The sequence below is a fragment of the Oreochromis niloticus genome, linkage group LG5 (genome assembly GCF_001858045.2).
Source record: "Oreochromis niloticus isolate F11D_XX linkage group LG5, O_niloticus_UMD_NMBU, whole genome shotgun sequence".
NCBI lineage: Eukaryota > Metazoa > Chordata > Actinopteri > Cichliformes > Cichlidae > Oreochromis > Oreochromis niloticus.
In genome coordinates this window covers 20,875,365-20,887,871 of record NC_031970.2, presented here as the reverse complement: position 1 = coordinate 20,887,871, position 12,507 = coordinate 20,875,365, and the positions used below count along the sequence as shown (strand labels likewise).

Sequence of the window (12,507 nt, the reverse complement as noted above, 5' to 3'; positions counted from 1 at the left end):
CATTTTCACATTTCATTTCAATTTGATTTCATATTCAGGTTTTATTATTTTATGGTAGTAAAACATGAACAAATGACTGCCTATCCAGCGTTCCTCATTTGTCTTGGACTTCTAAAGTATTAATAAATAATTACTTGTTATTATTTTTTAACATTCTGCAGAGAAATGCCGTTTTGGGAGGTAAGAAATGTTATTCTCACATATTAGCACGTCTTGTGTATCAGTCTACACCTTAATTTCCATCATTGCTCACATTAAGGTTCATTCTGTTTTCTCTTTTTCCATTCAGAAAAAAAAGCAAAGTCAATGGTAAATCAAAATGTATGTTGCTCTTTTGATTTTACTGCAATAATAATTCAGATGCTATGTCAATAGTTTATATTTAGTCATTAAACACATTTTGTTGCGGTTTCTGTTTTAGATGATTGGAAATCTTTGGTGAGTCTCAACAATTGAAGACTTTTATTTTCAAAACTTCATCTACTCAGAGATATTCCTTCCTGCAGTGATTATCTGTGTTGAATAAAGCTGCTGTAATACCTGAAGTAAATTCTTATTAAATGATTTAACAGGCTGGTAATAGTGACACGTACAGTACTGTCACCTATGACTGCAACACTGGTGAGTTGCATTTTCCTTTATTCCTGTTGTTAAATACTCTGATTTTCAAATTTCACTGAACCAAATCGGACAGCTTGAATCTAAACAGACATAAAATCTCATTATAGATACAAATCATTAAAATATGTGTATTCAGTGAACTGTGAAAAAAATGTTATTGAGCATGTCAAATAATAAATATTTAAAGGGTTTTATTGCATTTTTTTTTTTTAACAATTATAGTAACTATAGAATAACTGGCACTTCATTTGCACCTTCTTGTTTATTCTTTACAGAGTGACAGCTGCACCTCCAGTGTCTCAGTTTAATGCCTGTTTAAATGTCAATGGACACTTTTTATTATTAAAAAAAACGATCTTTTTTTTTTCTCTGACCTTCATACAGTAACAACTGTAGCATCACACAAGAGCACGATCAATACTGTTTCCACACAGAGAATCGTGCTCATTGTTATTGTGATCTTACAGTAGCTTTATTAATATAATGGTTTCTTTGAGTGAAAAAGCTGTATTTCTGTACAAAGCCAGTTTCTACAATGAGATTGGTGTAACAAAGTAGTTGTATTCAGTGTAACTCATTTACAACATAAGTGAAAATATTGTTTCCTCTGCAGAAATTGTTTACTTTCTTTATACCATACCAAGTAATGAAAACACCAAAAATCAAAGTAATGTTAAACAGATCCAAACCTTTTTCTTGAATTAAAACCAAAAAAAAAAAAAAAAATTCGTCATGGTCATTGTTGTTTCTGGTATTTCTGTTTCCTTCTTCCTTTTATTTCCCTGTCTTCCTCTTATTCATGTTTGGTCTTACTTGTTTATCATTGGTTTCCTTCCTATTTTATTGTGAAAGCTTCCTTCTTTTACTTCCTGCTTTTGTACATCTCACTCAGTCCTCATTCGATTCACCTCAGTTTTATTTTTCTCACTTCAGGCTGTTCAGGCTATCTGCTCCATGTGTACAAGTAGTCTTGCCCCTGCCTTTATCTGATGTCAGTTTGTCTGTTTCCACTCTTTCTCTAGCTTTAGATAGGAAACAGAGATCTCCTGTATTTGGGTCGTGTTTCCAGCTGTCCTATAAGAAACATAGGAAAAAAACCACACAAATAGAATAAAGAATAAATGAGAATGTGCCAGCTTTGACTTAATGAAATGTAATTTAAAGATGAATTTTTAGCTCTCTTTTATCTCCATCTTTTCATTGTTGGAAGTTATTTAAAACAGGCCTTGGTTAAACTCCTCAGTTCAGCCACAGCCTATTTTAGCACAAGTAAGACAAACTTTCTTCTGAACATCACAATAACAAGGTTTGAACAACAGTTAGGAGGAGCTACTGTGCTCAAGTCAAACCTTTTTGAGTTTCACAAGTTATACGATCTCTTTTTAGCTTTGCTACCTGTCAGTCTGTTTGTATACTTATACTAATAACATACTTGACAAAAGCACAAATAAAAGTTGGAACTTTTAACATGGAGGTAAGTGTATTAAATCATTGTATAATATCCACAAAAAGATGACCATTCATGCAAAAGTAGGGTCTATTCCATGCTAAGATCTGTGGGTACAAAATGTATGAAGAAACTTAAACCGAGCTTTGACAAATGTCATATGAGATCTGACATGACATCTCAGACTGATCAGCATGAAATGCTTACTTGTCACTTTAGTAAAAATGCTTAGTTACACTCCTGATAAGTGCTTTAAACTATGCTGTGTGTTTGCATCTACAGAAAGACAAGCAGACCCCTAAAAATAAAATAAGATAAAATAAAATAAAATAAAGCTTTAACAAGACAAACTGGACAGATTAGAGCATACTCAGCTAAGAAACACAACTCTACATCCTCATTTTAAAAAGTTAAAAGCATTTTTTTTTTAATCTGAGTTGAATTAAAAGCCTCGAGCACTTGGTTAAATGCCAACATGTACAACAGGATGAAAATGAAAGTGATATATCAGTGAAACAGCTGGTTAAAATTTGTCAATTAAGTGATTTCTCAGACATTAATCTGAAAATGTTGTAAGAACTGCATCTGGTCCACTTACCTGTTTTATTAAACTGCACATTGCAGGAGTTCCCCTTGTTATTGTTAAAGCTTTTCAGTAATAATGTGTGTTTTCTCTTACATTAGTAATCTACCTATAGCACTCCACCCAAATCACAACCCAGAGGTTTAGCTACAGTGTGCATATGTAACATAGTTAAATAGGGACATTGGCGCCACCTTGTGTTGTAAAATTCACCCTGCAACATTCACAAATGGCAAGGGATTCTGGGTAATCCTCAGAATAATGGAGGATTCCTGCGAGGTAAGGAATGCGCAAATGTCATGGGGAAGAAAAATCATATCACAGGTTGTTAAAGTAATACAGTCTGACCCGATTATTTTTGTTGTTTATACACCATTTGCTGCGGGTCATTTCTCCAGTCTTTATGTTGAATTGAGTGCATGTTTAGGTGAGATTTCTTTATTGCGAAGAGAGGAAACAAAAGGGGAGCATAGTTAGCTAACTCTGTTGTTGCTTTCCCATTTAAATCTTGTGCTGATTGCCCACGACATTAAAAGAGAGCATTCTAACCATTGCCTTTTTGTTGTGAATGCAGGTATGTGACTGTGCCACACTGTTTACAGAATTCACATTGTTTCATGTACTGCTTTGAAATATATTTCTATATTCCTTTCATTTGGGAAATTTAACATGCAATGTTAATGGTGTTGAGGTTTTTCTATTTTGGTTGTATAAATTTACCACTATACGATCACACTGCAAGTGGAAATGTAATCCTCAGAGTAATGGAGGATTCCTGCGAGATCTTGTGCTGATTGCCCACGACATTAAAAGAGAGCATTCTAACCATTGCCTTTTTGTTGTGAATGCAGGCAGACCAGAGAAGACACTACACAGAGGTCACACATACACAATCAATCTGCTAACAGCAGCAAGCATCTCACATGACAAACTCCAGCCCATGAGAACTTTTTTTTAAATAGATCTAATGCGGCAAGACTCGCTGTTATTACATGCAGAGGTTCTTTCTCTTCAGCACCCTCTGCTGGTCATAGTGGGATTACTCACGAGCATTTATTTAGTGGGGTTTTTTATGCTCCTGTTGGTGGAGGAAACAGGAAGCTGGCTGCTTGTTAGCCTGCAGATATGCTGTGCGTTGGCTTAGATGCCTTTTAAAACATTTCTGCCTTGGAGAGTTATTGCTTGTGAGTATTAATGATACAACAGGTTTACAAGTTTAGTTAGTGCATTTCTATCACAGAGATTTGTTTAGAAACAAGTTATTTCATCTGTTATGTTATAGCTTCCCAAGGCTAAGTTGTATTGTCATCACTACTGAGTCGCTGTTGTTACGCATACTATGTAACGGTATAGTTTGAAGTGTAAGTTAAAGGAAAGACATCTGGTAAGAGATGAGCCAGTGTGTACCAGTCTACTTTCAATACTCTATTTTATAATACATATTGCATAATACATACTGTAGATCCAAATTATGTGAATCATTTGTGATGTTACAAACCAAAACAGTGAGCTAATTTTTAAAATAATTTCCTTCTAACTTTTTATTTTAGTTAAATTCAAATGTAACTTGTATGAAGTGTTTCACACTTTAAAAAATGCTGAACTGATTAAAGGCCAAAATTTGTTTAGTCATTCTACTCATGGTGTTTGCAATGCGTTAAATGTCACACAGTGACATTGAGGGTTTCAAAAAGTGTGACACAGCAGGTCTATCATTTGACGTGTGTCTTACTGTGGCCACTTAATGTTTTATTCTGTCTTTCTGAGAATCCAAGTTCTGAAAATGACATTTTATGTGGATGAAACTCAAAACAGGTTTAGTTGGCTTTGTATATTCACACTGTTCATTTTAGTAAAGCTGAACTTCTGCGACTGATCCTCTTGTGTCCCTCCCCCCTGCAATCTGTTTGTTTTCTGGCTTTTTATTAAAAAAGGTGTATTTTTTCAGTCAGAAAACATACAAATACTGATATGCCTTGCTTTGGTCTGCTTGTCCATCTATTGTGCCTGTTGTTCAATTTTTGGGGTTCCTGTTTCGTTTTTCTCTGTTTTTGCTTAAAAAGTTCTCTTGCATTTGGGTCCTTTTCCGGGCTATGTGTAAGCATAAACTGAATAAAACATAGATGTGAGCAAACTGTTAATGAAGTTCGTTTAGCTTAAAGGGTAACTTTTACATATGCTCATATTCAGCTCAATTCTTTTCATTCTTGGAAGTTATTTATAAGAGGTCTCGGTTAAATCTCTCAGTTCAGCCACAGAATGTTTTGGTTTCCTTTAAGACAAAGTTTCTTCTGATTGGTTTAACATAACAATGACGAGGTTTGAACAGCAGTTAGGAGCTGTTGTGCTCTTAGCGGTGTGTTCACACCGAACGCGATAGAGCCGAGCGAAAATGTTTGGCAAGCCATTAGTGCCAAAATTCGCCACTTTTCTAACCCGTTTGGTTAAGAAATGGCGTAAAAAACGCTGTTTAATTATTCAAAACGCCAAAAAAACAGCGTTCTGTTTCGACAAACGCCGTTTTTTCCAACTCTCACATAGCGCCCTGAACGCACCATCCGAGTGACGTAAAAAGCGGCGTTCAAAGACAGATGGAAACGCCGTTTTTTCGGTCACTTGGCAGAAAACGCCCTTCAAAGATGCATAAAAACGGCGTTTTTTACGGCGTTCTGTGCCAGCTGTAACGGCGTTTAAAACGGCGTTTTATTGAAATTATGCAGGGCATCCCCCATGGTTCCCTCATCCAATTACTTTCAACTCATTTCACCCAATCAAAGAAGAGGAAGTGCAGACCACACTAATGCATCACCGATTCACCTTGCTGCTAAGTAATTGCCTATTCAGTACCAGTGCTTGTCACAGTATTGACTTGTATTATAATCCCACTATGCATTTTGATGTGTTTAAAGCATGATCAAGCAAAGAAACGACAGAATGCTTTTTCTGAAACCTTAACTGTGGTACCTGTTATGGCAGCTAACAGGTAATGAGCAGAGCTAGATCTGCTCATTTCTGAGCTTCTTTCTTATTTTCCTCTTTACTTCTCTTAACCTTTAACTTATGTCTTAGCAATCAGATTCTGCTGTCATGCATTACCGCTCCGTGCTAGTTATGTTGACTTTTCTCTTCTTTTGTCTTCTCTTTTTTCACCCGTATTTAGACACTCGGCGCATGGCTCCTTTGTTTACGTTAGGGATCAGCTGTTAGCGCTGCGCCCTGCAGCTGCGCTACCGGCAGACAGACCCTACGTCCCCAGTGAGGGAAGAGACGGGGGTGATGTCTCCCGAGAAGGACACCTTACACACCATCTCTCCTTCCTGTAATCACTGTAAACGTGAGATCGCTCCCTGATATGATTGAGGAGCTAATGACGCTAACCCGGTCACAGTGGCAGTACCCCGACACTGCCCGGTACTCCCTCTGTGAGTAGGCTGCCCGGCTTCCAGCTGCTGCGGCCGGACAAGACGAGAGACAGCGGTGAGAGGAAAGGAGGGGGACTGGCAGTATTTGTTAAAGACAGTTGTGGGACCCCTGGGCACATTGCTGTGAAAGAACAACTCTGCAACAGAGACATTGAGCTATTAGCCGTTAGCATCCGTGGAGGCAGCCTGTGACTCTCTGTGGTCCGCAGACTGCAAACGCAATCTCCAAGAGCTCTTCTTCTAATATCAGGGGACTTTAATCATGTCTCGATGGACTCCACACTGCCCACCTTCACTCAGTATGTGACCTGCCCCACCGTAGGCAATAAAACATTGTACTTAATGTATGCCAATGAAAAAGTGGCATACAGTTCATCACCTCCCCCTGCCCAGGGAAGATCTGATCGTAGCCTAGTGCGTCTTGTCCCTGTGTGCAGCACTTAGTGTGCACGGCGCCACCAATCACCCACGCAGTGCAGAGATGGTCTGCGGAGGGCATATAAATAAATAATAAAAGCAAATAAATGACACAATGCTTTTTCTGAAAAAAACGGAGACCTTAACTTTTATCAAAATACCATTTTACTCAGTTTAAAGTAATACCACTGTATAATAGCCTTCAAATTTAATAATGTTAACAGTATCTCAGGAATATTTTTGCCCTTTCAACATGCATTAAAAAAGTAGATATGCAGTTTTGAATCGGACCTGTATGTACGTTTTCTGAAAAAGTGTAAATAAATAATCTCAAGAACATGAAATAATTGTTTCCCATGTAAACTGGAGATGTCCTTGTCAATGTCATCAGAGTACTCTGGATGACATTACTTACATGAATTTGAAACATAAATCCAAAGAGTGGCACATGACAGCGTTGCACATAACATAACTAGTTTACCTGTATGACATGAAGTAATTAAAAAAAGAATCCATGTAACTTGGTTATGGCTTCTTTCTCATAACTGTCGGCTGCAGTGTGCATTATCTTGACAAAAGTATAAGATACTGAACCCGCTGATATGATGTGGTGGAGGAGTACAAATACCTGGACACCCACATATATACATTTGCTGAACTGGAAGATCAAAACAGAGGCTGTACACAAGCAGTGGATGGGCAGGCTGTTTTTTCTGAGCAAGTTTGTGTGCACCAAAATGTTAATGACAGGTGTTCTGTCAGTTCAGGTGAGTGCAGTGCACTTTGATGTGTTCTTCTTGGATCAGGAGAGCAAGCTCTGTGATTGGCCGCTTTTCAGAAGCTGTGGTGGAGAGGAAGTGAGTGAACAAACTGCCATGCATCAATGATATTCCTCTCAATCCACCTCACCAGGTACTTCTCTAAAAGTGTGACTCAGGTCTATTGCCCCAAAGGATACAGGAAATGCACTGATTTCCATGACAGAATCATGTCTGTTTAAGGCTCCATGATGATAACTTTCCTGTGAGCGTTTGAAGATCACTGACATCATGGCTTTTAGCCTCATTATTTCTGCAAAGAGATTTCTCCAGTCACTGAATCTTTTGATAAAATATATTTTTATGCCTCTAGAGGATGGAATATTTTAAGTCTATACAACTTTACACTTGGGAACATTATTCTGAAACTGTTGCACAATTTGTTAATGGAGTTTTTTTGCAGATTGATCAACCTCTGCCCATATTTCCTCCAGAGCAACTCTGCTTCTCGAAGATGCTCTTTTAATATCTAATCATGTAACTGACCTGTTACTTTTAAAATATCCCTGCAGCTGTTTCTTTTTAGTACCACTTTTTCCAGCCTTCTCTTGCCCCATCCCAACTGTTTTGAAACATATTGCTGCCATCAAATTAAAATGGACTTATTTTTAACGACATAGTCTCGGTGTAAACATTTGACATGTTTTCTATGTTCTACTGTGAATAAACTTTGCCTTTGACATTTGCAAATCACTGCTTGCTCTTTTTTTAATTCACATTTTACACTGGAGTCCAGTATTTTCAGAACTATGTTTGTACAAAGCATAATCTGTACAAAGCAAAACATAATCTGCTCGCTGTGAACTGTCACAACATCAAACACACGCTAAACCACTTTATATCTACTACAATATACTGAGCTACTTCAAGACCTACTATACAGTTTTTTATTTTAATTATTTACTGTCACTGCTTTATAGTTGTATTTATCAATATCAGCAGCTGTAACTTTTAGATTAATCAAGTTGACTTTATCGAGATTCAGCTTCAGTTGTAAACTTTCCACTTCACAACTTCCATCTTATACACTTTAAAAATCACTCAACATTTTTTATTGTCAGTGTCACACAGCTCGTTCTTGTATCTCCACTACTTAATGGTACATAGTAAACACGTATTATAACTTTTCACATTATATGTATCCAGTCACCTAGATATTTTGAAGTCTTTCCACTTGCTGCTATTATGTTTCAGTCAATAATTGAACTGTCTCAGTGATATGTGGAGTCCAGAAAGTATATTAAGCCAGTGTTGAGTTCAATACCATGACTCCCTCTGGTGCCAGTTAGTGGATTAAATAGTTCTACCACTTGCTCCATCATCAGTCCGTCCAGAGTAAATTCAATGTCTGGCACAGTAATCCTCTCAGGCCAGTCGACCAGCAGTCCCAGCTCACCTGTACCATGAGCACCACCACCACCAGAATCAGTACCTAAGACCTGAGCAGCAGTGATGTCACTCTCAGTGGCTGTCACACTACCATTAGCTGTCCCACCAATAGTCCCATCAGCAGCAGCTGCTCTGGTCTGAAAGATGTCCTGCATGGCAGTTGAGGTTAGGCCCTGTTGCTGGAGGCTGCCTCGGACAAAAATCTGTAATGGGCTCAAGTGTCTTTCAAGCAAGCAAGCAAGCCATGATTGTTCCACTGTTGAGTGAAGTCTTTCAAATCTCTGTTGATCCTTGGGAGATAGATGTAATGGAGAGCCCAAAAGTGTATTTCATTGTCAATGTCAATGATGCCTTCCTCCTCCAGGTGGTGAAATAAATCACAGTAGACATTGGTCGTTCCTCGCCACAGATCACCCCAGAGCCTCTCAATTCTCTGATAATAGGTACTCCTTCCTCTTAGGGCACTTCCACGATCAAAGCCTCTGAAAATGTTCATCATCAGGCAGACAGCATTGTTTTCCCCTCCTCTGTCTGTCCGGACCCTCGAGGGTACACCATAGGATACCACGGCTCTGATGAAACTCGATAAAACGGTACTGCTACGGTTGTTGTTTGAGGCATGAAGGAAGACCACAAGACGACTGTATCCATCAATAGCCCCATGAATGACTATCCTCCACCTAAAACCGTGGTCCATAAGAAGAAAAATATTATTTCTGCTTTGTTATTGAAACAATGGAAAACACACTCTTGATTTAAATGGCACTATTGCATGTCAACTTTGAATTTTTCTCTGTATGTTGCTTGCACTGTCTGTGTTCTCTCATCTTCCCCTTTAAACATAACCAGTTGTGTTAGAGGACTGCCCATCCCAGGGCCTGGCTCTATTGGACGTGTCTTATTGTTCAACAATTATATTTGATGTAATGCTGAATTTCACTTTGGTCAAAATAGGTGTTCAACAAATCAGTGTGGTTGGTTACCGTATCAGCTTGTGATTTCCATCAATGTGCCACAATGAGTTTGGACCTGCAACTTGATATGTTCTTCGTTCTGGTCTCCGCAAAACTGCTCTAAGGGCAGCTGCTCCAGGATTCATCCGTAACATGCTTGCTCGAACCCTCCTTCGCTGTACACGTAGTCCACGTACTCGCAGGGAGGCTCTGACAGCCTCAGGACCAATTTGTTCATTGCCAGCACCAATGTCCTGCACATATTCATTCAAGGCACTGTCAGTCAGTTCTGCATACATTGATGCACGGGTGAAATGATACTGTCTGAAATCAGACAAAAAAAACATGATTATTTTAATCACTACCATAACAACACACTTCATTACTTGACTAGTGGTGCACATTCAAAAAAACTTATTTTTACAAATTCACAATACCATTTAATTTGAATAAACAGTGAGTGTGTGTCACAAAGAACTGAAAGTCACAAAGAACTGAAAGTCACAGTGGTTTCAGAAGTCACTCCCCGCAGACATCTTCAAATTGTACGAAGTGAAACATTCAAAATATCAGCCATCTGAGGTGCAGTGAATCCACATGACTTCAGGAATGAAAGCTGTTCCCAAGTGATAAGGTAAAGGGATCTACCTCTACCTCTGTTGAAAACCACTGGTGCCTGGTATCCAAAACAGCCTGAAAATATATAAGCATTTGGTGTATTTGGAAAATAGGTTAAGACAGAGTCATAATTTATTTCACACTTTTGATGAGTCAAGGAATCAACACAATATGTGCTTACCTTGTTGGCCATGCTGAGTAGACAGTTCGACCTCCTGAATCAATTCAGCCAAGTCACGCAGAAGTTGATCTGCCGCAGTTACATTGATCAGTCTTCCTCTTGCCCACCGAAGGCTTCTCTGCATTGTCTCCAACCTCAAAGATATCAAAAAATTACTTCTTAATTCATGTTATATTTTCAGGCCACATTCCCCTTAAACATTTTAAATGTTAAATGTTTTCGATCTTGCTTTGATCATACCTCCTTAACGCTAACTGTAGCACATCTGGCCCAACATCGTCCATCAGCAGCCGCCGTGTACAGTCATTAAGAATGTTCTTGCACCTTGAGATCAAAATCCTCCAGGCCATACTTTGTAATGATCTGGTTGAGTCACAACTATTTTTCCACAGTGCCTGCTCTACTTGGGGTGCTGGCTGCTCTACTTCATCACTCCACCAAGGATCACCACCTGAGACAAATCAAGCCAGCTGTATTTAAGACCACCGTTCACAACCAGTCTTTGCCATATTATCTGTTAACCTATGTTAGTTATTGGCCTCACGTTGCTCAAAGCTCTAGTACTTACCTCTCTGTTCATGTCTTCTTAGTTACTTCCTGGATAACCTTTCACACTCGCAATAGCCTCACTCCCCTGGACACGGATCTCCATTTGCTCCTCAACAGCTGACAACCTCTCACTCTTTTTTATCCATTCGTGCATTACTCCACTTGCAAACAAGTAAGACTGTTCAGACTGCCTATTTGGATCTTTTCTGAAGACCCTCCTGACTCTGCTCTCCCTCTGTTGCAGTACCTGTAGAGGCTATGCCTACACTTGAAGCCACTGAAGGGTTTGATGGCAGGGGTGAGGCAATGTAACTGTTATGAATTAAACTTGTGACAGCCCAACTCAAGCTATACTTGTCTTGTACGGCTAAGATTGTTTTTGTATTCATCAGTTTTAGTTGCTTCTCTTTATCCAATGTCATTTATCATAACAGCGCAGAGTTTACAAACTGCTTGTTCTGACCAAAAACACCTGGCTTGAGTTACGTTTATCTTAAATACATTTCCATAAATACACCATACGTAAAAACACAAAAGGTGACCCGTAGCGGCACACATAAGGTAACAACACAAAAATGGGTCCCACAGTGCCGCTCCACCATCAACTCTCACACCACTGTTTCACTTGCCGAGCTCCAGCCACAGATCATGTTACTGTTCCCTCTAGTATGAACTACCATAGTCCATGTTCATAGCATTTTGCTCCTAGTTGTAGAACTCAAAGTTAACATTCACGCATTCTAGCCTTGTTTTTAATTTTACCTTTTGCATCACATACACATACTTGTCTGTTTTTTTCTATTTTATTACTATATTTATATTTCTATTGTACAGCACTTTGGTCTACCAGGTGTGTTTGTAAAGTGATATATAAATAAATGATGATGATGATGTAAAGAATGTTTTCTGTTAACTTCACTCTGAGCCTGTGCTCGAATCTGCTCCTGAGTACACTTCATGTTTCTTGTTGTTTAAGGAAGAGAGTTTGATTATACTCTTAGTCATTTACAGTGATACGATAGTTGTAGGACATACCGTGCTTGCTGGTTTTTTTTCATAGACAAACTTGGACTATATTAGAAATCTATATATTACTGTGATCCTACAAAGACAAAAATTTAAATTATTACTTTCAACAGGTTTCTATATTTAAATAAATCAAAAATTCCATGTTAGTCTTCTGAAAATTGTGACTGAGCACTTTTGGAAACAATCTGTCATCACTGTAAGTATTGAGACTCTGAACAGTTACAGAATACATCTGAAATAAATGTCAGATTCTAACAGGTTATAGTTCTGTTAATAGAGCTTTTGAATCTACTCTTCATACATATTCCTATCTTTAATAACAGTATGTCAACGATGTCAACCAATATTTTCATATTTCAAATACACACCCAAGTTAAAAATTTGAATCTCCACATCTTCTACTCTGCATATCTGAAAAATCAGTTTTGATAATGTTACAATTCCATTGTCAAATGTTCCCATCTATGTTATTCATCTTTG

At 38.3% G+C, this 12,507-nt stretch overlaps 1 protein-coding gene and 3 long non-coding RNA genes across 4 annotated transcripts in view; 2 read left to right on the top strand and 2 right to left on the bottom strand.

Moving 5' to 3' along the window:
• The first annotated feature begins 3,750 nt into the window (after window positions 1-3,750).
• Window positions 3,751-12,507, top strand: part of LOC109194387 (uncharacterized) — a 74,378-nt gene continuing 65,621 nt past the window's right edge. Inside the window, exon 1 of the mRNA XM_019358855.2 lies at window positions 3,751-3,835. Within this exon, the coding sequence (XP_019214400.1) occupies window positions 3,796-3,835 (40 nt within the window). The 5' untranslated portion in view covers window positions 3,751-3,795. The remainder of the gene's footprint in view (window positions 3,836-12,507) is intronic.
• LOC112846920 (uncharacterized) lies at window positions 5,576-6,104 on the top strand. The gene is made up of 2 exons (XR_003220137.1): window positions 5,576-5,634; window positions 5,812-6,104. It is a non-coding gene; the product is annotated as an uncharacterized LOC112846920 (long non-coding RNA).
• LOC112846921 (uncharacterized) lies at window positions 9,284-9,895 on the bottom strand. Its single transcript, XR_003220138.1, has 2 exons — window positions 9,681-9,895; window positions 9,284-9,377 (listed from the first exon to the last, which is right to left on the bottom strand). It is a non-coding gene; the product is annotated as an uncharacterized LOC112846921 (long non-coding RNA).
• Window positions 10,184-11,158, bottom strand: LOC109202205 (uncharacterized). The gene is made up of 4 exons (XR_002062153.2): window positions 11,018-11,158; window positions 10,690-10,900; window positions 10,450-10,583; window positions 10,184-10,343 (listed from the first exon to the last, which is right to left on the bottom strand). It is a non-coding gene; the product is annotated as an uncharacterized LOC109202205 (long non-coding RNA).